This window comes from Rhizoctonia solani, chromosome 4 (genome assembly GCF_016906535.1).
Source record: "Rhizoctonia solani chromosome 4, complete sequence".
NCBI classification, from domain to species: Eukaryota; Fungi; Basidiomycota; class Agaricomycetes; order Cantharellales; family Ceratobasidiaceae; genus Rhizoctonia; species Rhizoctonia solani.
The window spans coordinates 3037319-3061190 of NC_057373.1; the positions used below are offsets into that span (position 1 = coordinate 3037319).

Consider the following 23872-nt stretch of genomic DNA (forward strand, 5'->3'; position numbering starts at 1 on the left):
TGGTACTTTGGGTTCGCTTCATTCCATACTTTTATGTATATGGATCCGGTCAATCAAAATATTTATCACCTTTTTAGCTTGTTTTTGGACCTTGACTACTGTCGAACATAGATCCACCAATAATCGATAGAACTAAGCCCCAGTGGAGTACGACCGCAATTCGTTCGTTCCGATGACCTTGTTGAGGTTTAAACTATTATTGATAGCACACATTTATCGAGTTGGGCTTCCGCCCGTACAACTACGTTTATCTAGGTGTCCTGATAGACTGATCACTATAATTTCAAAGACTTTCCGACTCCTCGACCTCCGACCGCGGGTTAGTATGGCTTAACGGCACTCTACGGCTTTACGGACAGAGTAGTATGATAGTCCAGGCATGATAGTCCAGTCCTCCATCCTTGACCACACGTACAAGCAATCATGATATCACCACACTCGCCCACCATTCATTCGGACGGTTTAACACTTTCTGATGTAGACTAGTTAACCCAGAAAGAATACGACCTAGCATGTTCACGACTCTCGTCTTGTTAGCTAGTAATTTCGCTATTGTATATTGATACCCGAGGCATCAAAACTTACTATCTAATATTACCCGCACCACAGGCCTGAGGTTGAGAGCTGGATCACACGACTCCATTGTCCATGAACATACATACAAAAAGGTCTCCAAAGCTTTGAATTTGCAGCATATACAAGTAATTAACTCTCTTCAACAAGAATCGAAAAAAGAATAGCCAAAATCGAATAGGGATGTAAAATCAAAAAGGTCTATCTACTGTTGAAAGATCATCGGGCCTGCCCAGCGGGATCATCCGTCTCAGTCTCATACGAGCTCAAAAACTCGTCAAAATCCTCCCCATCCTCAGCATCTGCTTTCACGCCATCCTCTTCGCTCATCACCTCGGGAGTACGTGCACCTTTTCCGGCTTTGGTTTTTCGCTCTGTCTGGGTTTGCTTTTTCCGCCGAGGGGTGCGTTCTTCAGTTTGAGGCAATGGTGTTTCGGTCGCTCCTGGTGAAGGGGAGCCCAAGTAAGGTATACTGGTAGCCGAGGTGGGAGTGACTAAATCCTTCTCTGGTAGTGGGGTGTGCAAGCTGTCTCCAGAGGGGGTGATGGTTGCAGTACTCAGCGGTCGACTCTTGGTACGGATGTTCAAGTTTGCGGGGCGATTAGAGGACGAGCGTTTAGGCCAGCCTTTGCGAGTTTCACCGGGTGCCAAAATTGGGGAGTCGGCGGCATCTGAATCGGCTGTGAGGGCTGGGGCTTGGGGCTGAATACGTGGTACAGGATTATCTGATAGCTCCCATTTACGCGGCGCGGGAGGAACAACAGGTGATTCAGCCGGAGATTCATGCATGATAGACGCCACTCCTAGGCTGAGCGTTTTGTTTGGAGCGGGGCCGTCAGTCAATTCGTATCTGTGCACTATTGAACGAGCGATAGTTTCAGGGTCCAGCTGTGCAGGCAGAGTCTCTGCCTTGGCTTTGGGTTCCACAGGACCGTCCGTTAGTTCCCATTTGCGTACGGGCGCAGGCTCAGCAGTGACTGGCCCATCGGCAAGTTGCCAACTTTTGGGCGAGTCGGAGCCTGTTCCGACACTTAGACTCAATGGAGAGCTGGTCCTCTTTAATTCTCTAGAGGTCGGTCGTTCACGCGGGACAATAAGTGGTGGACTGCCTTGGTCAGACGAAGCATTCCTGAGTCCAAGTCCAACAACAACAGCTTCGTCCTCGCTGGGCGCAAGTGAACCGGCTGCGCTAGCAGGCATTGATGCAGTTCCCATAGACCTTCTTGACCTCCCTGCAAATGACCCAGAATCTGGGCGTCCGATCATCGAACCCGAGTCAGAACGTGGGCTAAGTGAAGTCATGAGCTCCCATTCACGATGACTGCCAGTTGAAGACGAAATAGAGCTTTGTCTCGACATACGGCTAAAGCGCGATGTGTTGGTGGTCGTCTGGCGCGTCTTGCCTAGTAGTAGAGGCTTGGGACCGGTCGTTTTCTTTGCAGTAGATGAGTGCGATGGTGAAGCTGGAGGAGGCATAGCACTCCACCCGGGCAAGGTCATTGTGAACCGATGGTTGGGACTTGGAGCTGGTGCATGGTTGGCGTCGTCTTCCTGCGAACCAGGAGTGTCCAACCTATTGGGTGTGGGGAGCCAGCTGTCCCTCGGGTTCTTGAATACCGCGGGGCGCGGAGGCGGTTCATAGTCCGAAGGAGGATCCTGTGCAGATCGAGGCATCGGAGCTGGCAGATGAGAATACGTTGTGGCACGGGGTTGAGGAACAAAAGGTTGTGTCGTAGCCATAACTTTAGCCAAAGCAGTCGGACTGAGAGATTGACTCCTATCACCTGGTTGACGCTCTCGATCCTGAGGTTCCCATTTCCTGCTATCTGTCCTGATATGCGTTGGCCGCTCCTCGAGGGGTTCTTCAGCTACCGACTCAGGAATGTCTGCCGGGCGCGCCTTGGTTATAGCGGCGGCGCGTTGTTTAGCAGCAGCCATCGCCATAGCTCCCCATCCAGCCCAGCTACCACTTCTACCGTGTCCTCGGCTACTCTCTTTGGGCGGCGGAGAGGGTGCTTCCTCGGATGGTTGTTGCGATTCTTGGGTACCGCCACTCCGATTCCAAGCAGACATGACTGCCAGGCTCCAATTAGTTGATGCTTTGCTCAGGGACGCTGCCGCATCGCTCTGTTTGAATGTCTCGGTATACTGTCGGATTTTTCCGCCAACTGATGCAAGAGATGGTGCGCCTGGTGGTGGTGAAACGAGAACTTCGGGAACGGAGGCAGCGGGTGCTGCGTCTTCAGACTCGGGCCCAGGTATAGATGCAGGGACCGAGCCGCCAGAGACGGACCTCCATCCCGCAACACGGTTGCGCATAGCAGCAGCTACGTCCCATGCCCCGGCTCCCCACCCGGCGCCATTCGGATTATTCTGTTCGATAATTCCAAACCCAGCAGCCCGCTTCGCTCCTAATTCGAAAGCTTTGTTGATCACCCACGCCAACCCAACTGATTCGAGAGGATAGCGTTGCAACAGAAGCATACCCTGTACAAATGCATCGTTCATTGGCAGCGTGTTGGGACTGAGAGGCTGGGGTTGAATCATGCTTAGAGGGACATCATCATCCTCTTCCTCTTCTTCGCCCCATAGTCCGACACCGCCACGTTTGTTCCCGGCCCTGACAAGCTTATCGCGAACACCTAGCAAGAGCGCAACACACACATTGACGAGGAATTCGATTTTGGGATTGGTTTCTGGTGTGCTCGGGTCCTGTGCAAAGAGAGTATCCCAGGTCGGGAGAAGGGCTGCCAAGGGAAGGTCCTGTGCAAGTAAGCAGGCGATCCAACGGCTACGTGCGTTTCAGTTGATATAGACCAAGAATATCTGCAGCGGGCACTCACTACGAGAAATAGGGTAATTTTGGGTCCAGCGATTTCTTGACCTGGATAAAAACCGAAATGAAATGGTGTGTATGCACGATAAATGCGGCTACTAACCATATCCTCCCACAGTCTCGCATCTGCCCACTTTAGCCGGTCACTCAATCGGGTCATAACGCCCCTCACCCCTCTCCACTCCCAGAGGCAACAGGAGGTAAAGACCAGTCACCTGGATCCCCAACAATACTTCCCAGCTCGCCCATGAGTTCGACAAAGAGCCAGAACGTGTCAGCTTCGATATGTTGTGTCGAGTCATCCTCTTCATCTTCAGGCGGATAGGCTTGGCTACGTCCATGGATCTGCTGGAGCCTCTCCGTCAACTTGAGCAACAACCCCTCCTGCAGCCCGGATCGCCGCTTCCTCGACCATTTCTTCGTGTTTCACACCAAATCCATAGGACCGCAAACTGGCCGACCTACCTTCAAACACTGCATAATATAATGGCGCAAGGAGTTCGTTAAGTCCTTGGGTGTAGGGATGGTGTGGGTGCAGTAGAGAATAAACGTATAGAATCCGTAAGAGAATATGGGCATGAGTCTTGGCGTCGTCGTCGTTATCAGGTTCGGAATGCCCGTTAAGCTGGAGTGTGGGAGGCCGAGGTGATACATTTGGGGAAAGTCCGTTGAGACTCAAACCGAGTGAAGAACGGCCACCGGCCTTGAAAGCCAAGGGCTTGTCGTCAGAGTCTTCGTCAGAGTCGGCGTTGGTATTGTTTTCCTTCGAATTGGTATTTGTGGTATTTTCATCAGTGTTTGAATCATGTGTTCCATCGTTGTCTTCTTCGTTCGTGGATGGGGGCGCCACTTCCATGACCCTGATTTCGGGTGTGCGTGGGGCGGGCGGCGGAGCGCTGTTGCCAAACCGGACAACGCGTTGAACTATAGCCAGTCTATCAAATAAGGCATTGGCATATCGGACTCGAGAAGCTCAGGCTCCGAGCCAGAGGTCGACGGTGCGGGTTTAGGCCATATTTGGAGGGGGTCGATAGGTTGTCTGAAAAACGGAATACGAGGCTGTGTGCGATCTACATCTTTGGCAATCGTGTCCAGCAGCTTATCGCGCGCATTTAGTGGATATTCGGGCTAAAAATATCCCAGAGCATTAGAAACCATTTGGTTGAGAAGGAGAGCTGAAGCAACAGACCGAAGGAGCTGTTTGAATAGGTGCAAGAAGCTGTGCGGCTACGTCCTGAAGAAGTTCCAGCTCAATCAACGATCAAATTGGACAATGTTGGGCTCACATAGTAACGCATTCGAGATTTGTTTGCTGTTTCTTCCCACTTGTCCTTTTCTGGAGGAAGAGCGCCCAAGAGCAGACTGAGAGTGAATGTGAGCAGTATTCAGACGGGTACCAGATCTGGGACATACCGCCATATCCTTGATCTCATCCAGACCGGATGCTCGGGTATTCCTGTCCAGAGTATAAGACACGTCGAAAGGACTGTTGTTTGGCTTACCCTGTAGTGATAGAGCCCGAAGTTGAAGGACGTCAACGACACGAAGTGCCGACGATGAGTCCAGGATCTCTTCGAATGCATGCATCCTGGACACACAACATAAAATTTTATCAAAAGATTACTATGTTTGAACCTACCTGGACTGATAGTTCATTTGTTCCATTTCGGAAGCCATCCCTGCTGGTCGCCGTCGTTGCAGCTGGGAGAGACAAGCAAACTGACCAATCCAAGCGCTTAGACCGCTTCTCATTTGGATTACACAAGCATCCGTGCTGACCAAGGCTTAGATGAGAATAAAAGTGTTGTCTGTGCAATCAGCCACCAACAACGACGATCCAACTGACCTCGAGCATCGACATCGAGAGAAATATTCTATATTTCGCCTTTCGATTGTTCCCCTATACCATCACCGCGTTTATTCTGCATTGCGGAGAGGATTGGTCGCTTCATGCTTTTGAGACCCAAAGCAGCAACGAAACAGCAGACTTCACGCTTTATCCACAGTAGACATCTCTTCCAGGTAAATCATTTCATAGAAATTTTACTAGGGCTCAATTTGTTGATATCTTTCCTTGCTCGCCAGCGCTAAAATCACCACTCTTGCCCAGCATGGCTAAAGTTGTTAATATCCGCCGCGACGTCGATGTGAGTAATTGTATACCCTCTGCCCACCCATTCTAACCATGTATTACAGGACAAATTCTACCGTTACAAGTATGTCTATCTCGCCACCCTCTCCCTCTCTTGGGATGGGCACTTACTAATCAAACGTATAGGATGCCCTCGCTCTTGACCAAGATCGAAGGCAAAGGTAATGGTATTAAGACCGTTATTCCAAACATGTCCGACGTCTCCCGCGCTCTCAGCCGACCTCCTACCTGTAAGTGAATTTAGGCTCTGCTCTCTTACATCCCGCATGTCTGACCGCGTGCACATGTCCAGACCCCACTAAATTCTTCGGATGCGAACTTGGCGCTCAAACAACATTTGACGAAAAGGCTGACCGATACATTGTTAATGGTGCACACGACGCAACCCGTCTGCGTGAACTCTTGGACGCATTTATCGACAAATTTGTCCTTTGCGCTGATTGCAAGAATCCCGAAACTGATTTGATCATTGACAAATCTGAGATGATCACAAGAGATTGCAAAGCTTGTGGCTCTCGCACCGACGTTGACATGCGACACAAACTTACTACATTTATCATCAAGAATCCGCCCAAGAAGGCCAAAAAGGATAAGAAGGCCAAGGGAGAGAACAAAGACAAAGACAAGGAGGCCGGAAGTGCTGAAGAAGAAGCAGCAGATGGCGGTTCGGACGACGAGTTCACGAAGACCCTCAAGGCCCAGGCAGCTGAGCTTCCGACTGCCGAACAAGCTGCTCGTGGAGGAGCCGATGAAGACTGGGCCTTGGACACTTCCGAGGCAGCCGTCAAGGCTCGCCAGAAGGAAATGGCCGGCCTGAATCTGGGTGATTCGGATGAAGAGGCAGATGGCGCAGATCCACACAGCGAACTTGCGGTCTGGCTCGAAGGTAATCGGTCATCTAGCGCGGTCGATATCTACAAGAAGATCGAAGAGCTGGGTATTGAGCGTAAGCACAAAACGGCCGAGATCCTCGGACGTGCGCTCTTCACCGAGAATATCGAGAAGGAGATTCCTACGTATGCACCTCTCCTAGTCAAGGTGCGTACGTTTAGCTACTATCCTCGTCATTTGACTAACTGATCGTATCCTTTGTAGGTGGTAACAGGCGAAAAGCACCAAAAGTCTCTGCTTGGGGGCATCGAGCGGTTTGTAGGCGTCGACCACCCGAGCCTTATTCCGGCAGTGCCCAAGATTCTTATGGCATTCTATCAAGCCGATATACTCGAAGAAGAGATTGTCGTCCAGTGGGGCAAGCATCTAAGCAAGAAGTATGTCGATCGTGATGTGAGCAAACGTGTGCGCAAGGCGGCCGGCCCATTTGTCGAGGTTCGTTTATATTGTTCTAGACTTTTCTGAAAGCCAGTGCTGATCAGATCTTATACAGTGGCTTGCTGCAGCTGAGGATGAATCGGAAGAAGAATGAGCTAGTCGAGTCTGTTGAACCTGTGTCTGAGTGTATGCGCCTGAGCTTCTGTGGAATTGATATTTTTCGGATGACCTAGACAAGATGCTGGCGTGATAACACAAGCCCATGCCCCTTGGGAAGTAGATCATTAAGATCCAGCACTGTGTAAGCTACTATTACATGCAAGTTTAAAGTTACCCATCAGGGCCGCCGCAACGGTATGTGCCTGGGTGTATGCGCTATGCATAGATCGATCTGCCTGGATCCTGCTTGTTGCTCTCGGATCTTGAATTTCAACAAGCAAACCCAAACCTGGTCTCACCCCAAATTTCCGACTTACACAGCCCCTACAACCTAAAAACGTGCAAAACTCGTGGCCCATTAGTGTGCCCATCAAACATGATCAGCATAAACCAGGTTCAGGCGGCACCCAGATTTATATCTACAACGAATTAAACTCTTTCTTTTTTAACTTTCGCCGTGCATGCATCGTGACGATCTACCTGCTCTATTTGCACCATTCCAGGTTATACTGATACTGTAGATTAAGTAAAAAAAGAAATTCACATGGGGTCATCATATGAGCGAGAAAACGTAACATGTAAATCCGAGGCAAGGCTATATAAAAGTGGCTCAATTAACTAGACGTTGCACTGATCGCTCCTGGACTTCCGGCTGAAGTCGGCGCCGGAGCTGGCGCTGGGGTCGGGGCTGGAGCAGAGGAAGTCGGTGCTGGGGCCGGAGCTGGAGCTTTATTAGCAGCTTTGCTGGGTGAGGAAGGCTGGGCTGCAGTTTGCTTTGGCCATATCCACTCTTCAACGAATTTCACCGCTGCATCCGGGTTGGATGGAATGCCGTTCCCACCGCTGGTCGCCAGAGTTAGAAAAAAGGGTGAGACGGTGGGGTAACGCTATCCCGACTTACAGAATCTTGGGCACCCACTGTCCGGCCTTGTTCTGTTCAAAGAACCTGGGGACATGTTTGGTGCCTGTTTCTTCCCGCTTACGAGCCGCCTCGCGCTGCGCATTCTCAACCGCCGATTTGGCATCAGTAGCAGCCTCCATATCTTTATGGTGGATTGCGTCTGTAAGCTTTGTCCATAGTCTAAAATGAAGAGAAAAATGAGCGCTTGGGGTAATAAATGAATTGGAGCAGAGTACCTTTGAGACTCATTCGGTTCCTGCTCCTCCTCTGGATACACGAATTTCTCGACAATGTTTTCCTTGGCAGCATCAAACAACACCCGTTTGTCGTTGGTCTGCCGTAGATCAGATTATTAAAAAAACGATCCACAAACATAAGCTGACGAAACTCCTTACCTTGAGCGATTTGTATTCCATAGACGAGCTCCATAATCCAGATACTTCGGCAATATCTGTGTTACCTTGCTTCACACGTCCTGATACACCATTGTAACCCCCCGAAAAGAAGCCCTGTGAGGATTACGATCAGCAACCGATCACAGAAGTCCACGAACGAAATATCGAAGCAGATCGAGCTACATGGAGGCCAAACAATACGAGATATCGAGGCACAAAAAAGCCAAGGAGCTCGACCGCCAACCTCGGATAATCCATCCGAGGTATGAACAGTATAAGAAATCATTGGACGTTTCACAAACCTTGGTCTTGAATTCCACGTCACAGACCATCCCCGTCTTTTCGCATTTCACAGCACACATGTCGCCCAGCTCCAGTACCATCTTCCCGAATAATATACCCCTATAACAGATGTGTTAATACTGTAGTATCAGGTAGAACTTAGAGAGTCTCTTACTGACCTTGCATACATGTTAGGCATGGAGATAACATATTCACCATCCTCAGGCTTTCCCATCAGCAGCACTCGGTTCTCTCCTTCCATGACCGTCATAACACTGTTTCCAAGGAACTTGGATTTTGGCCGAAGTTCACCAACGATCCGAACCTAGAGATCAAGCATCCGAATTAGGGCTAATCAATTCCTTGCTTGGGGGGATGGCATAACGAACCTTGTTGGCCGGAGAAATGTAGAAATACGCAGAGATAGGCGGATGGTGGGATACTTGCTCGGCAATATAGAACGCCTGGGTGCCATTGGGATAGTCGTAGCGGCAGCGGAAGAATTCACCCAATACAGGATTATATCTGTTCAAGTGAGGTTAAGCGGAATGATATCATAAGATGAGACGTAACGTTAACCAATTAAAGGAGAGTGGTGAAGCACATATCATGTAAAGTACTTACGGCTTCTTGACACCCTTTGGTTTGATATGCCACCCAGAGAGGTAGTATCGTAGAACTCGAATGAAGCGCTCTTCGGGCTGAGGGTCGTTTTCAGCACTGCTGAGATGTGAGTTCGAACTGAGAGAGTAGGATCGAAATGACTTGCCCGAAAATGAGATCTGGATGGCTCATAAAATCTGTTATACGCTCAAGCATGCTTCGTGGTTCGAGCACAAAGGTCGGAAACGCAACACGCTGTAGGTCCATTCCAATTCTGTTTGTCCAACATGTCAGTCAATCACTGTGGATTCTGCCGCTGAGAGCCGATGGGACATACCGAAGTTGCGATATAATTGACATGACTATGGAACCCTCGTTCTCGTCGCTAGGAATTCAACATCAGAGCTATATTGATAGTATGTCTATGGCTATCTATCTTACAGGATGGATGTATCATCGGGATTGCTGCCTTCGGGAGCCCGGTCTTGGTCGCCACTGCCGCCGCCGACCCGTTTGCGGACGTTATTGGCACCGCCCTGCAACCCGCTAAGAAGGCCCATCATTGGTGTAGCTGTAGAGTTGGTGCGGAGAGTGTTCTGGTTAAGATCGGGTGGGAGCAGGTAAAGAGGTGGTGGTGGAAAATGTGATTTGAGTTTGGCTAAAGAGCTAGCCTCTGGCGCTATGACGGTGGAAATGGCGGAGCGCGCGCGTTTCCAGATGGAATAGGCATTATATCATCAAGACATCATTTGCACAAATAAGCCCAAGCAACCAGTCTCTGTGGCTCATCGGACGTCAACGAACAATGTGCCCAGGGAGCATTGACTCATTATCGACAGCTGCTAAACAGAATCGTGTTTCTGATACGCCAAGCTCCGATTGTTACCCTGGCCACAGGCCCCATGAGCATCCAGCCTCCCCAAGTTGGCACTATGCTGACCTCGGAAATCGGGCATTCAACTCACACTCGAATCGAGACTTGATCTGCAAACGGCCGAAGCTATCGTCATTCACTCAGCATCGACGCCGAATTAAGGCCGAAAAGATATGAAGCCAGGCCAACCCCTAAATCAGGCATTTGGCCCCAATGGCGCTTAACTCCTATAACCGTTTTCAGCTCTATTTGGAACCACCCCCATACACACATGCGCAACATCCAACAGGGGCTCAAGGCCTACTTATTTAAACCTGCACCCACCATTGTTCTGCTTTCACTTGTATTTTTCCCGATTCGCGATACCTTGCCTCTTTCTTTTGGTGACCCAACTTACTATATTGACTGCTCTAATAATTAAAATATGCCCGGGAATCGTAAAGTGACCTCTGCTCGTTCCCTGCATCAGTCCATTTCTCCTACCCCAAACGACAATCATTCCCTGAAAATATTCCCCTCTCCCGAGCTTGGCATAGACGAGCTGAACAGCCAGATCTGTGCCTTGCGGGCTGAACTACGCGACGGTCGCCTTCTCCAAGCAAGACAGCGTCAAGAACTCAACCAAAAAACCGCTCGCGTTGATAACTTGACTCGGAGATACAAGGAGCTTAGGCAGGAGCGCCAGGGGCTAAAGGCTAACCTTGGCTACGAAAGGGACAACGCCTCCGCGATCCAAAAGCGGCTCAACGTAGCGGTGAAGAACCACGCAGAAGCACAGGATAAATGCGCGAGAACAATGGTTGAGTGTGAACGTCTTCGTATACTGAACGAGCAGTTGTCTCTGCTTAATGGAAGATTCAATGCTTCGAAGACTGAACTAGAGGCAAATTTCGAGGAGAAGATTGCCGAAATAGAGTGTGCATTTCAGAACAAGGCAAAGGAGACGAAATCTGCGTTTATGCGCGAACTTGAAGAGACTCGAGAAAACTTGGCAAGTGAACGTATTGAAGAGACCAAGGTATGTACCCCTGCACTAATTGTGATCGTACATAGCCGCTAATCCAAACTTACATTCGATTCTAGGCTCTCAAAAAGGAGCTTGACAGCCGTGACGCGAGAATAAAGAAACTTGAACACGATCTTATTCGCCAATGTGAAATTAACGCAATGTTCACAGTCGACTATGAACGCGACACGCACGTTCGAGTTACAAATCGCTTGTCAATTCTGGCATCCGAGGCTGTTGGTTGTGCACATTCTGGAGTATCGCTCCACTCGACTGCGTCCTATTCTTCAAGCTCCCGGCACCCTTTGACTCAATTGGAGACCAACAATGTGACTGTTAGGAAACGCCCCCGAGAGGCTAGTTGGCGTAGTGACAAGGGTCAGTTCGTGTACGATGTTCAAGCTATGTGTATTAATGATGTACAGGGAATCAATCTCACTCGGAGGGAGATGACTCGAGTGCCAGTAAGGGCATTGCTGCGCCAGAACGCAATGGGCAAGGAAGAGCTCAGAAGCGTACTAAAATGGGCTACCCATCCGGTGCTCTAGTGGGTAGGGAACAGCCACTTCCTTGCTCCTATTCCTCATTTAGTTCCAATTCAAACCCAAGCGGACATCGTTAGTTTACGAAGACGTCGTCGATTTCGTTGTTTTGCTATCGTTTTCATTCGTTATGACTATTTGCAACCTTTTTTGTTTGTAGCACTATATAGTCTGTTGGTACTTGTTTTTGCCTTGTCGCTCCTTTTACTCTGTGTGTAGTTGTATTTTATTGCGGTTTTCTTCTGAGCTGTAAGAGATTACTGGTGCACCTGTACTGTATCCGTACCTTTCGCTTGTGCTGTCAAGGAAACATATTGTTTTGACATAAATTATCTCTAGTACTGACCCAGGTTTACATTCCATAATAGGCTGTTAGCCAATTTCGTGACAGGGTAGAAGAGTACATCTAATTACTAGGCCCTTTGTTTCCAAGCGCATATACCCATAATCAATCAGTGCTACCGCGGTCGACATCAGTGACACCATCAATTGCTGGATATTCTCCGGTCATTAATTTGGTGGATTGAAGGTTTGTTTGGCTATAAACATATTTGCTCATGGCATTGTCTTTATCAAAAATTGGGCGCCAAACAGTCGTTACATAGATAGCGTACTATATTTATGGGGACACTGATGTGGTTTCAACGGAAAGTAAATCGTTAGCGACGGAAGACCCGCAAATAGGTGAGTTACATGGATTTCGTTCGCCTCATGAATAGGTAAATCGACTGATGTACTAAACCGGAGAAAAAGGAATCGTGTTTATCAATGCTTCTTTAATACTGCGGTAAGAATAGTGATCATTTGGGTCGCAGTACTTGCTAGCTTCATCAGCATGGCGCTTATGTAAGTCAAATATCGAACCCACCTCCTCGATCGCGAATTAGTCTGCTCAACCACACTGCGCCGGACTCTTCTTACTTGGCCATAAACAAAAAACAGTCTTGGTCGTAATCATGGACATTGACGTTGCTGAAGAAATTCGGGAGCTAATTCCCAAGGCCGAAGAAGTACTTGTCGAATACATCGCCGGCTACATCGAGGACGCTGATGAAGACGAGGATATTATTGCTGTTACCCGGTCGTTCCTTGAATCGCCTGCGGAAGGCGGGCATGAAGCCGGCCTCGAAAAGCTTCTCTCTAAGATCGAGCGATACCTTGAAGAGAAACGGATTGCGGACGGGAAAGCGCGTCAGCCAAAACTTACCCGGCTCGACAAGGTGGTCGATATGAGCCAGGCTCCGGCCATGTCTAGCACTATCGCCATGTCGGAAGGGGTTGATCTGTCTTCAATTAATAAGGGAAAGTAAGTTTTGATCATATATGTTACATTAGACCCTTCCTAATGTACATCTTAGAGCATCGAGGGTAGATTTGAAGAAACTGGAGAAAGCTGAAGCTAAATTAAAGGTGACGACCCTTGAAATGACTCGTCGTTGCGGATAAATGTTTGACCTTTATCTCATTCTCCCAGGCCAAAATTGAGAAGCGTTCGAGACGCGACCTTTATGAAGGATCGAAGCTCATCGATATGCAGAAGAAACAAGTTGTTTTTATCTCATTTAGGCATGAATGCAGAACTAATGACTTGGCATTATTAGCAATCTTACGAAGAAATGTTTCTCAAGGTCGGAATTCTTCATTTAATATATGGTAATTAGTGTTTGATTCCATTTTTATAGGTCAACTCCCTGGAAGCACGCGCTGCAGGAAAGGGGAAGAGCAAAGACATTCATCTGCCGGCTATCGACGTCACGTTTGGATCCAACCGTATTCTGTGAGCTATTAATTACAGCTCAAGTTCTTATATTCACAATCGATTCCAGGCAAGGTGCAAGTCTTACACTCGCATATGGTCGTCGTTATGGATTGATCGGAAGGAACGGTGTTGGTCAGTCAGTCGCTATATTCTCTCATCATTATCGCTGAATCATTTATGTAGGTAAATCGACTTTACTCCGACATATTGCCATGCGAGAGGTCCCAGTCCCGCCACACATTACTATACTCTTCGTTGAACAAGAAGTGAGAACAATATTTATCAAATCGATGGCATACTGTAATATATCTTCCTTAGATCGTTGGTGATGATACCACAGCATTGGAGTCGGTTCTCAAAGCAGATGTTTGGTACGTCACAATTCCAGACATGTCGCTTATGAAACTGAGGTAGTCTATAGGCGAGACCGATTGCTCAAAGAAGAAAGGTCCCTTAACGAGCGTCTCCTGAAGCTTGAGGAAGCGGGCGGCGATGACCGTGTCGCTGACGAAGCTAAAGAGGAACTTTCTACCCAGCTGGCTGATGTACACACTCGCCTAGCTGAAATGGAAGCTGAGAGCGGCCCCGCCCGGGCTGCTTCGTTGCTAGCTGGTTTGTCGACTGAGCTACCCATTAGTCAATAGCGCTGATCTTTTCCTTAGGCCTAGGGTTTTCGGAATCTGACCAACATAGAGCGACAAAGACGTTTAGTGGTGGTTGGAGGTAAGGGTTTTTCCATCCTTGAATCAAAACTTCGGCTTTGATCTGATTGTGTTTAGAATGCGTTTGGCTCTTGCTCGAGCTCTGTTTGTGAAACCTGACTTGCTAATGCTTGACGAGCCTTCCAACCATATTGATCTGAACGCACTTGCTTGGCTAGAAGATTACTTGCAAACCTGGCCAAGTACCTTGCTTGTGGTCTCCCACGACCGTGCCTTTTTGGATGCAGTCGCAACGGACATCGTTCACCAGCACTCGTCCCGACTTGATTATTACAAGGGCAATTTTACACAGTTCTATGCAACAAAAACGGAACGGGATCGCAACGCGCGGAAGGAATATGAAACCCAAATGGCATATCGGGCACACCTGCAGGCATTTATTGACCGGTGGCGCTATAACGCTAATCGTGCGGCTCAGGCCCAAAGCAAAATCAAAATTCTGGAGAAACTGCCGGAACTTGAGCCCCCCGAAGAAGAAGAAACAGAGAAATTCAAGTGAGTTCTCGGGGCATTCTATGTTTGAGATTAGCTAACGCTCGTAACTCGGCTAGATTCCCTGAAACAGAGAAAATATCCCCGCCGCTTTTGCAACTCTCAGAGGTCTCATTCGGATATAGTCCCGACAACATCATTCTTCGCGACGTCAACATTGACATCGGTTTAGAATCTCGCATTGCTGTGGTCGGTAAGTTAAAGCTAACTCCAGGCACGAATTGCCATTAACTTTGCGTTTAATAGGACCCAATGGAGCCGGTAAGTGTTCGAACTTAGGTTTTGGGATGATTGATTAGAACTCGGCGTACGTATAGGTAAAAGTACCATGTATGTATGGTTTATATGCTGTGTAACCTAGGTGCTGATTTCTCGCAGGATTAAGCTACTTATTGGAGAACTTAACCCTATGGGTGGCCAAGTCAATCGTAATGGGCGATTAAGAGTGTATGTGGCATGTATCTTGTATGCAGCAGTCAATTCTTAAAATTTGCTAGGGCGTATTTTGGCCAACACCACCTGGAAACACTGAATCCGGCTATGTCTCCGGTTGCGTTCTTGGCTAGCAAATTCCCGGGAAAGAGCGAACAAGAGTACCGCCAGCACCTAGGAGCATTTGGCATCACCGGCCTTACAGGGTGAGGTTTCTGCGATAATTCGCATATACTGATTCGATCACTCATTTGTGTTTGTAGTTTGCAAACGATTGGCACATTGTCTGGAGGTCAGAAGAGCCGCGTCGCATTCTCTATTCTTTCAATGCAAAAACCACACTTGTTGCTTCTAGACGAGGTAAACCCCCGCTTACATGATCTATACCCCCTATTGATATCTATGTTAATTAGCCGACTAACCATCTCGATATCGAGGTAAGTCGTCCGTGTAGTCATGCCAGCGAAATCACTAATAAACTTCTAGGGTTTGGATGCACTGATGAATGCTCTTCAATCCTGGAACGGAGGTGTCATTCTAATTTCTCATGACGAACGTTTCATTACCACGGTTTCAAATGAGGTGAATTCTATTGAATGAGCATACTACACCGGAACACTCACTTCGTATATCCACCAGCTTTGGGTCTGTGGGGATGGAAAGATTGTGAAATATAAGGGTGACGTGCAAGCATATAAGGTATTTGATGGCTATGATTACTTGGTCACAATTTCTAACGGTTCGTTTCAGAGTTTGATTGTCAGCAACTTGAAGCAGAAGCCATAATTTTTAACAAATGTAATATTCTACCTCTGCACATCAAAATACACATGGGCCACCCCTGCTTACATAACATTTTCTGAGCAAAATGTTGCATACGCATATGACCAGTGTATGTGCATCACCTTGGATCCAGACCATGCATATCACCTGCCAGTCATATATTGTCCATTATGATCAGCTGTTCTTGCTGACTGCGTTCCCGCGTCGAATCTGCCGTACCTTAAGATGCGATGTGCCGGCTACGAACTGTTCCTAATATCGGTAAAATATAGACCACGTAACAGTATTGAGTGTGTTTCTACATTGGGTAATTTACAGTGCTTTCAAGTGAGTAGTCATGTGAGATTCAATATATGCAAATGACTGATTCACGGCCCAACCCAAGATTCTACATCACACGGTCGGCGATTACATATGCTACAACAATTTACAACGCTGCATGACCACCAGGATACCCCCAAATAAACTAAGAACAGGCTCTTCTACGCGGAATTAGACGAACTTCTCAATCAAGCAGAATTACAACCGGGTGTACTGACCCTCATTGGATTCACACGCACAAGGCGTTCTATTTGTGTGCTTTGGGACGCTGGTTCCCTCCTTGACATGTCCCTTTCGGCTGACTCGGACCATTCTCCAAATCTGGTCGCGGCCTGGAGTCTAAGTATGGTTGAGAAGGCACCAAGAAAGGAGGTTGGGGCAATGTGTTAACGGGTACAGGCATAATGGATGTCACAAGACAATGCTAGAGGTGAAATAGTGACTGGTGCGAGTGGGGGGATGGGAATGCTGATGATGGGGGATTCTAGGTCGAGGAGATGATCACATTTATACTCGTACATCTAATGTGCTTGGACATCCCTATTATCGGCACATGTTTGGCTGTGCATGAAATTGTGTTCATTCATTGGCGGTTCTTCATGTACATCATCATCTCGAATTAAGGGCTAGCCTAGCTCTTGCTATCTCGAGATAATACCCCTATCCTCTGATTCAAGTCCCCCCGGTTATCCATAACGCCTATTTGCTACAGCCTGACCCTCAACGCAATTCAATATCACGTAATTGGTCGAAAGTTGGATATATGCGATGGGAAATCATAGTGAAACTACCTGGTGGGAATCACAATTAGCTCCCATGGTGACTACAAATAACAGAATCCCAGATTCCAGGCTACACCTATATGCCAATAAAAGATCCCCAATAGAAGTTTCATATTAAAATTAACTTCTAACATCCTTGTTTGTTTGCATCGATCCTTTAGAATTAGTGCGGCATGTATACATTGATACAAGTCTAAGAGCTGGCTGCAAGCATCCACTAGCACCAAATAAATGCCAATCGTTGCAATTGACATATCACATTATAATTAGGCTTGTGGCAGACGCGATCGTACAAAAGATATCAGCCGCAGCCTGCAGCCAGGATACAGTATGCAGTCATTAGAAGGATCAACCGAGGTCTGGGATCTTTGGGACAGGAGTCAAAACGTGTATTGTCCGAAAACCAGCGTTTGGTTGTGACTTTGATGTATCAATTTAGCCTGACAACCATGCATGCCCGCCGTGACCCATTCTGGGCGTACTGGCCTTTGCGTGAGATAGCAATTAAACTTAAAATATGAGGCGATGCGGTTATTATATTTTAAGCGATGCGGTTTAATACGCCAAATGCGCCAGTTATTCTTCCCCACACCCAAGATAGCCTATTAACTTGTGGCACCTTGATCGGTTCTAACATACGAGGCTAGTTCAAATGGAGGCTGAAAGGTTTGGCTTGTTTCACTGGCAACTATTCGTTATATGCATACATGATGAGGATACTTCATTGGTTGCTATATCAGGTTCGGGCACATCTAATGTTAATGATCTATCAAAGCAGAAGGCATGTGCAGAGTATCCCTCCAGACAGTTGATTCGGATCCGGACTCGCTGGCAATATAATTTACATGTACACCGCCATGTGCTAATAATATTAGTTGGAACGGAGCCTATGATCCTGGACCTATATATACGTAAACTATATAAACACGAGCTGGAGATGATTGCTTACGCCTTGGCTATGTAGGATACGTTCTCAACGTGTACGTGTACTCATCAAGCTCATGAAAATGGGATAAAATTAAATAGCTTAAATAATAAAAACAATGATTCAGGAATGCATCCTTTTTGGTGTGCCCAGATAAACGCAAGAAGGAATATCACAGAAATAGGTAGTAGAGATTGGTCCCGAAACCAAATCCCGGTGATACCAAAGTATAGGAAAAACATGATTATTCAATATTCCAAGTTAGGTTTCCGGGGAAAGTCACGCTTCGTAATTCTGAGTTGTAGTAGTGAAAGTCTTGTAAGAGCTCCAACTGAGTTGCTTGATCAACCGGAAAACCACTTCCGCTATCTCCGAGAACAAACTGTAGGTACTTTAGGTTGGGGAATCTTGAGAGAAGCTGCGCGATGGTCGGATAGAATGACTGTAAGGCGTTTCAATTGAGTGCATACCCTCCAAAGAGCCAACTCACTGGACTAAATGTACTTCGTGTGGCGAAGAAACTAAGCTTTTGTACACGTGGTACGTGAGCTGAGCACCTATAGACAAAGTCTATGCAATTTGGCTCTTCACCCCTCGCCATAGGGTCAAATGCGACCCCGAAATGATCGACAGTGACTGTAGTTTTAGAAAGATTGTCTAAGTCAAGCATAACAGGGCCATTTAGCCCGAAACACACGCTCGCTATCGGGCGACCATTGATCGCCGACAACACTGTAGCTGGGGTACCAAAAATAATCGAGAGATCCGGAAGATGAGAAGGTTGTATTGAAAAACACTTCGCACGCGTTAAGATTAGGTCGCGGATGTATGGTTTCGTAGCTAGCCAATCGGCCAATTTGGCATCAAATTCAAGTGATGATTTGAACCAACGAATATTGGCAGAGCATTTTTCAAGTACCCAAGATTTGTTTCCTTATAACTGGTGAGTAAATCAAGAGATGTAAGAAGTAACTGATAGGTTTCTTACCTGGTATCTCGAATGAAAGGGAGCGCAAGTTTACCATACAACCCAAAGCCTTTGCTAACAAGCGGTAAAGATTTTCAGTTGGGTCGGCGTGTTTCAATGTGATTGTATAGGACCGGACCAATGATGCGAGCCTTGGCGATCGTGCTAGGGCGCATATAACCATCACCGAGCGCCTGACGGTCATTTTTGGAATAACGCGGTACATAAGGCGGGTACATTCCTGGTAAAACAATCGGTTGACAAGAGATGTTCTTGACACTATGGTCACATAGTTGGTTAGATATCATTGGATAAAATTAGGCAGGATGTACATACGATCACTCTTACTTAAATGAACCAGGATGAGTCCGATCACTTCCGTAGGTAGGTGTGCCGATTCTCGCTGCTTTAGCGGGTAGCATATAGTTCGTCCACTAATTTTAGTCTTGTACCGATAATAGGAAGGGTGAGTAGGAATGTCAGGGAGGCGATATCGCGAGGTATGCGTTCTCGAGGGCATTGCACAATAGATTACTGGTTGGTGAACGGCTGAGGCAGAGTGTTTTATAGAATAATCGAATTCTAGTGTTTGCCTATGTTCTGTCCTGTGGCTTGACGGGAGAACGATGGTAACCATGGTTGCACGACTGACAGTCGGTCGAGGTTTGGCCGTCCGGGTAATATTTTCCTCCTCGGTCCGTCCAGAGGGCGCACCAGAAGTGAAAGTCGTTGTAGTTCTGGCTCACGACGCAGCAACTACTTAAATACCATCTATGTGTTCCCGAAATAGAGTACATGGCAATCGTAATGTCGGGATACAGCGTTCTTATGCTGCGTGAGGCAGAGGTAGGCTGCGGATATGATCTTCGCGTACGACACAGCCACTGATTTCGCCACAGGATCGGGTCATTTCTCGGGTCAGCCACCAATATCTACTGTTATCAAGTGTATAATGTCAACAGTGGTGAATCAGATCTATTGTATATTATGAAGTTTCATCATCGAATCAGTCAGTTACCATAACTCTGATCCTATGGATACAATGTCAATGTTCATCAATGGATGTCTCGGCGATAGACCTGATCCAATGCCCAACGAACAGTCGCGGGGTCATACAAAGGTTTGTCCCCAGATGGCCCTTCCACTTCCACGCAGTGTACACCCGCAGCCTGTTGTAATACTCAACGTGTATCTTGTAAGTAAGACGGAATTTCTTACCGCTAGTTTTCCTTGGTCAACCCGGATGCTTGAACCACGAAGATAGATTACGTGGGTTATAAACGCTGAAACAGGGTAATCTCGAATTAAAAAATCAGGCGTCTGGGTGCCCTTTAGAGCTTTATGAGACAACCGGTCATGACGGTTGAGGACCCGAGCTATCGCACTGATTCCATGCAAAACGACCGGTTGGCGCCAATTCCAATGAAATGCATGGCACGTACTTTACATAGTCTTCGGCGCTATAGCCCTCTGTCTCGCGATCATTTTGACCGTTAACTTTTGAAAGCCGGAGTGTAAGCGGGACAGTATAACAGTGTATCGAACGTTTACTAACGAAGCAGAACTTTGGCTTGGATGGATGCTGATTTTGCAATGGCCGAGGCGACACCACGTAAGGCGAGGCATGGAATGATACTGCGCATCTGTTAGCACGTCAGGGATTGAAATGCTTATGAATTCCCAACCTCGTCCATAACGATCCGCAGCTATATACCAGTGTCTTACGTTTCCCAAGATTTTCGATAAAGTCAGAATTGGGCGATGGGAATATTTCCTAATAATTGAATGATAGGAGCATATATGCATGAGCCACGGTTTTCGCTAGCGGAACAAGTCACAAACTTACTTGACCATATGCATTAATATAAAAGACACCTAAATTTATATTTAGACATGGCCCACAACCTAAGCATTTAAATCTCACGATTGATTCGGGCCTCCAGTTTAGCATATGCAGCCGAACCTTCACCCTCTGGCGCTTTGCTGAACATCGCATTTAGCCTTGAAGTATCAGCTGCTCCGCCGCCATGCTCATCATCATCGTCATCTTCCTCTCCTTCGCCCGGTGTTTCTTCAGACTCTAGCTCACTCTGGGGCGTGGATGCGCCCGCTAAGGCTGAGGGCTTGGTACTGGGGACGGGATGGGAGATTTCACATTGGCCAACGATGGTACGCTTATTTGTCTACCATAGAGGTATTATTCAGTGCGACCCAATTGAAGGGGATAAGGGAACTTACAAGTTCGGCCGCGATTGTCACAAACTAAACATAAGCATGTCAATTGCCATGATCATAAAATTCTAAATCTACGTACGTGGCTCGTAACCAACACGGGAAGCACATGAGCCTAAATCAAATCACGATTAATCTAAATTGAGAAGAGCGTCAAGGACCAGTTTGTTACCTGACTGTGTGTGATACTTGAAAATAGGAATATGGCTGAAGGCAAAGAACGGAAAAAGCCTTGAGCCGCCGCCAGGAAGTAGTTCCCAAGGCTTCCATTACGAAAGTCGAAATTTTTATGTGCCCGCTTGAGAAGCTCAGATTCAAAGTAGACTAGAAAACCTTCGTGCTTTGTATTAGATTCAAGCTCTGTGATTGGTGCATAGAATGAACATACCTCGGATGGTCTCTTTTCGATCAGGTGGAATACCGGCCCAAATTTTGCTCTTTCCCTCAACGATGTCTAATACAGACGTCAAGTTAATTTAATTACGTGGAAATCTCCGTCTCCATAGTGGGCTAACCTCTCCAAAACTCACGTGCTTCGCGCTCCGAACAGTCGGACGGAAAGCGATAGGACAGCAAATTCTTAATCGCCGCGGCGGGTGGCGGCCCAGCAGGAATTAACCGGATCAGACGAGACCGAATGTCGCCTAATAGAGTATTATTTCAGTTAAAGGCGTAGCCCAACCTATCAAGCAGAAAGTTACCAATAGAAGGTCCACCTTTGTTGCTCAAAAATTAATAAGGCGAGTAAACTGACATTTGATGATGACAGTGCTTACCCAACACCCTAATGATCTGTTGGGGATGTCAGTTTAAAGATAGTTTGTTAGTCAGATAGGCAAACTTACTTCACTAGAACTCCCGCCGTTATCTGATACAGGCAGAACGTATGACGCATCTTTTCCGAAAGCTTCGCAGATCGCATTGCACCCTGTACCACCCGAAATAACGATAAAGGAGCCCAAGTCTATGTCCTCTGGTCTGGCAGGCGGATTGAGATCAACAGAACTGGGCGCGATGGTAGATGCAGGCGTTCCGGTGGAACGCTGAGGGGTTCTAGAGCCGACATCAAGGAAGTCGATGGACTGTGAATGGCTCGTATTTCTTCGAGAAAGGGGCCCAAAAATATCAGAACCCAAGCTAGAGCGTCTAGAAAGTGTGGGTCTAGCTGTCCATCCGTCTTTGAGGCGCATAGAATTGGGGGGATGGAGCGACATTTTGAGAATGTACAAAGTCTATTTGATGTTTCAAGTCAAAACAAATCTATTTTTCCCAGAGTCCAGCTTCAAGGTAAGGATGATAACAATCTAGTAGAAGGAAAATGTCTAAGCAGAGAGTGATTGGGATGCACTCGATCTCTATGCCGTTATATAACTCCGTCGCTCGAGTCCGGGATTAGATCATTTCAGCATCAACGGAGTTCACTTTCCAGAATATATGCCACGAAAAAGGTGGAAAACGGTATCTTGATCAACGTGTGGCAGTCGTGGTCTCGGTGGCCTCGCATCCTCTCACCATATTAGGTCATATGACGTGGGGAAGGTCGCGGGGTCCCGCACAAACACAATGCCACAAACCACACGAATGCCTATTACGGTACAAGGACCAACGCGTGCAACCAACTCCGAGCACAACATGTCCGTATGCCTACGTACAAAGGGTTTGATCTACGCTGTGCTGGCTCTCACGGCTGTTGGAATAGATGCGCCAATAGGCCTTCAGGGCGAGGGTGGTCGGCCTTGCCGTACGAGCCTGAAGGGGTTCAAGTTCTGGACCGGCAGCTCGTGCGTCTGGACAATCAAGACCTAGCAAATGAGTAATATCAGCCATTACAATTCAAACCTCACTTGAAGTCCTGTAGAAACTACGTAGCATGCGTCCATGAATATTGCTATAAGTTGAATACGCTGTTTGGACTCTGACATCATCGCCAGCCTTATTCCTTTTGCATCAAACCGGATGGGCGTTCCACTATGTCCAAGTTCTTCGAACTATGAACACCCAGTAGAGTGAACTGAACAATCAGTTTTCAAGAATCATATGTGGACCTAGAAAGGTATGCATCGAGTCCTACAACCGGCAGCATTTCGGACGTCCTACTTACCTTACCTCTTAATCCATAGCTAAACCCCGCATTTTGTTTGCAGGTGGTATTAAGAGCATCTGCACATTCTATCTTTAACGGGACTAAGCCGTTACTCCATTGGGCAGTAGCGTAGATCTAACTACATCGTGGTCATGAATGCGCTCGCTCTGAATGGGCCCGATAGCGCAGATTTCGTCTAGCTCAGACTCGGACAGTTCGGCCAGAATACTATGGATGATCGTGCGGATACATACACGAGCTGCCAATCTACGATTAAACACGGGGTATATGAATACAAGGACACAAGCGTGTTCGGCCTTGTATCGTTTATGGGCTAAGCCAATATATTGTACCAGCGAGTGGGGACTAGTGTATGCTGAAATCTACCATGTCTCTCTGGGGTCTTGATGCTCACTCCAGTCAACGCCTAGCTTGACAAGTAGAGGTTCAATCAAAGAAACGAAGGCCATTTCTTGGCCAAAGAAAACTTAACCTGAGATGCGAACCACAGTGAGCTAAAGCGCGAGCTGAAAGGTATTAATATTGAAATCATGGGTCCATTATTGGTAGGCGAAACCCCCCAACTATCCAGTCTATGGGCTGAGTATTGCACATAGTACCTGATAAGGCTCATAGCCCAAGGACTATTAATACAGAATACAATTACAGAACCTAACTTCGAACCCATGATCATGGATCCACTGTACAAGGTTATAATGCTGAAAATCAGTGCGTGTGTTTAAGTGAGAATTGAGCTGAAATCAAGATCAATACATACTGAT

The 23872-nt window shown here is 47.3% G+C and overlaps 6 protein-coding genes across 6 annotated transcripts; 3 read left to right on the top strand and 3 right to left on the bottom strand.

Moving 5' to 3' along the window:
- Positions 1-792: 792 nt before the first annotated feature.
- RhiXN_01031 (Rab-GTPase-TBC domain protein) lies at positions 793-5161 on the bottom strand (the record flags this gene model as incomplete). The annotated part of the gene is made up of 11 exons (XM_043320850.1): positions 793-3336; positions 3417-3457; positions 3513-3535; positions 3582-3757; positions 3789-4344; positions 4374-4537; positions 4599-4643; positions 4696-4771; positions 4823-4865; positions 4912-4997; positions 5049-5161. The coding sequence occupies 11 exons, from the start codon at positions 5159-5161 to the stop codon at positions 793-795; spliced, it is 3867 nt and encodes a 1288-aa protein (XP_043179862.1).
- A 359-nt stretch (positions 5162-5520) lies between these two features.
- Positions 5521-6984, top strand: RhiXN_01032 (eukaryotic translation initiation factor 5; the record flags this gene model as incomplete). Its single annotated transcript, XM_043320851.1, has 6 exons — positions 5521-5556; positions 5606-5625; positions 5688-5791; positions 5854-6599; positions 6657-6887; positions 6946-6984. The coding sequence occupies 6 exons, from the start codon at positions 5521-5523 to the stop codon at positions 6982-6984; spliced, it is 1176 nt and encodes a 391-aa protein (XP_043179863.1).
- A 619-nt stretch (positions 6985-7603) lies between these two features.
- On the bottom strand, positions 7604-9733 carry RhiXN_01033 (oxysterol binding protein; the record flags this gene model as incomplete). Its single annotated transcript, XM_043320852.1, has 11 exons — positions 7604-7832; positions 7891-8070; positions 8127-8224; positions 8286-8399; positions 8588-8687; positions 8747-8892; positions 8957-9092; positions 9192-9268; positions 9333-9444; positions 9508-9555; positions 9612-9733. 11 exons carry the CDS (start codon positions 9731-9733, stop codon positions 7604-7606), a joined length of 1362 nt encoding a protein of 453 aa, XP_043179864.1.
- A 735-nt stretch (positions 9734-10468) lies between these two features.
- On the top strand, positions 10469-11672 carry RhiXN_01034 (uncharacterized protein; the record flags this gene model as incomplete). The annotated part of the gene is made up of 3 exons (XM_043320853.1): positions 10469-11062; positions 11128-11428; positions 11476-11672. 3 exons carry the CDS (start codon positions 10469-10471, stop codon positions 11670-11672), a joined length of 1092 nt encoding a protein of 363 aa, XP_043179865.1.
- An 876-nt stretch (positions 11673-12548) lies between these two features.
- On the top strand, positions 12549-15783 carry RhiXN_01035 (ABC transporter; the record flags this gene model as incomplete). Its single annotated transcript, XM_043320854.1, has 21 exons — positions 12549-12898; positions 12951-13002; positions 13067-13138; positions 13194-13220; positions 13275-13369; positions 13419-13483; positions 13535-13617; positions 13670-13722; positions 13773-13963; positions 14014-14074; positions 14131-14568; positions 14625-14758; positions 14812-14826; positions 14883-14895; positions 14944-15012; positions 15063-15203; positions 15261-15357; positions 15411-15434; positions 15484-15579; positions 15637-15696; positions 15748-15783. The coding sequence occupies 21 exons, from the start codon at positions 12549-12551 to the stop codon at positions 15781-15783; spliced, it is 2172 nt and encodes a 723-aa protein (XP_043179866.1).
- Positions 15784-19830: 4047 nt separating this feature from the next.
- RhiXN_01036 (uncharacterized protein) lies at positions 19831-22221 on the bottom strand (the record flags this gene model as incomplete). Its single annotated transcript, XM_043320855.1, has 15 exons — positions 19831-19944; positions 19994-20159; positions 20218-20272; positions 20331-20418; positions 20490-20549; positions 20622-20650; positions 20700-20958; positions 21014-21037; positions 21090-21122; positions 21180-21331; positions 21396-21461; positions 21538-21651; positions 21709-21723; positions 21784-21799; positions 21853-22221. 15 exons carry the CDS (start codon positions 22219-22221, stop codon positions 19831-19833), a joined length of 1560 nt encoding a protein of 519 aa, XP_043179867.1.
- Positions 22222-23872: the final 1651 nt, after the last annotated feature.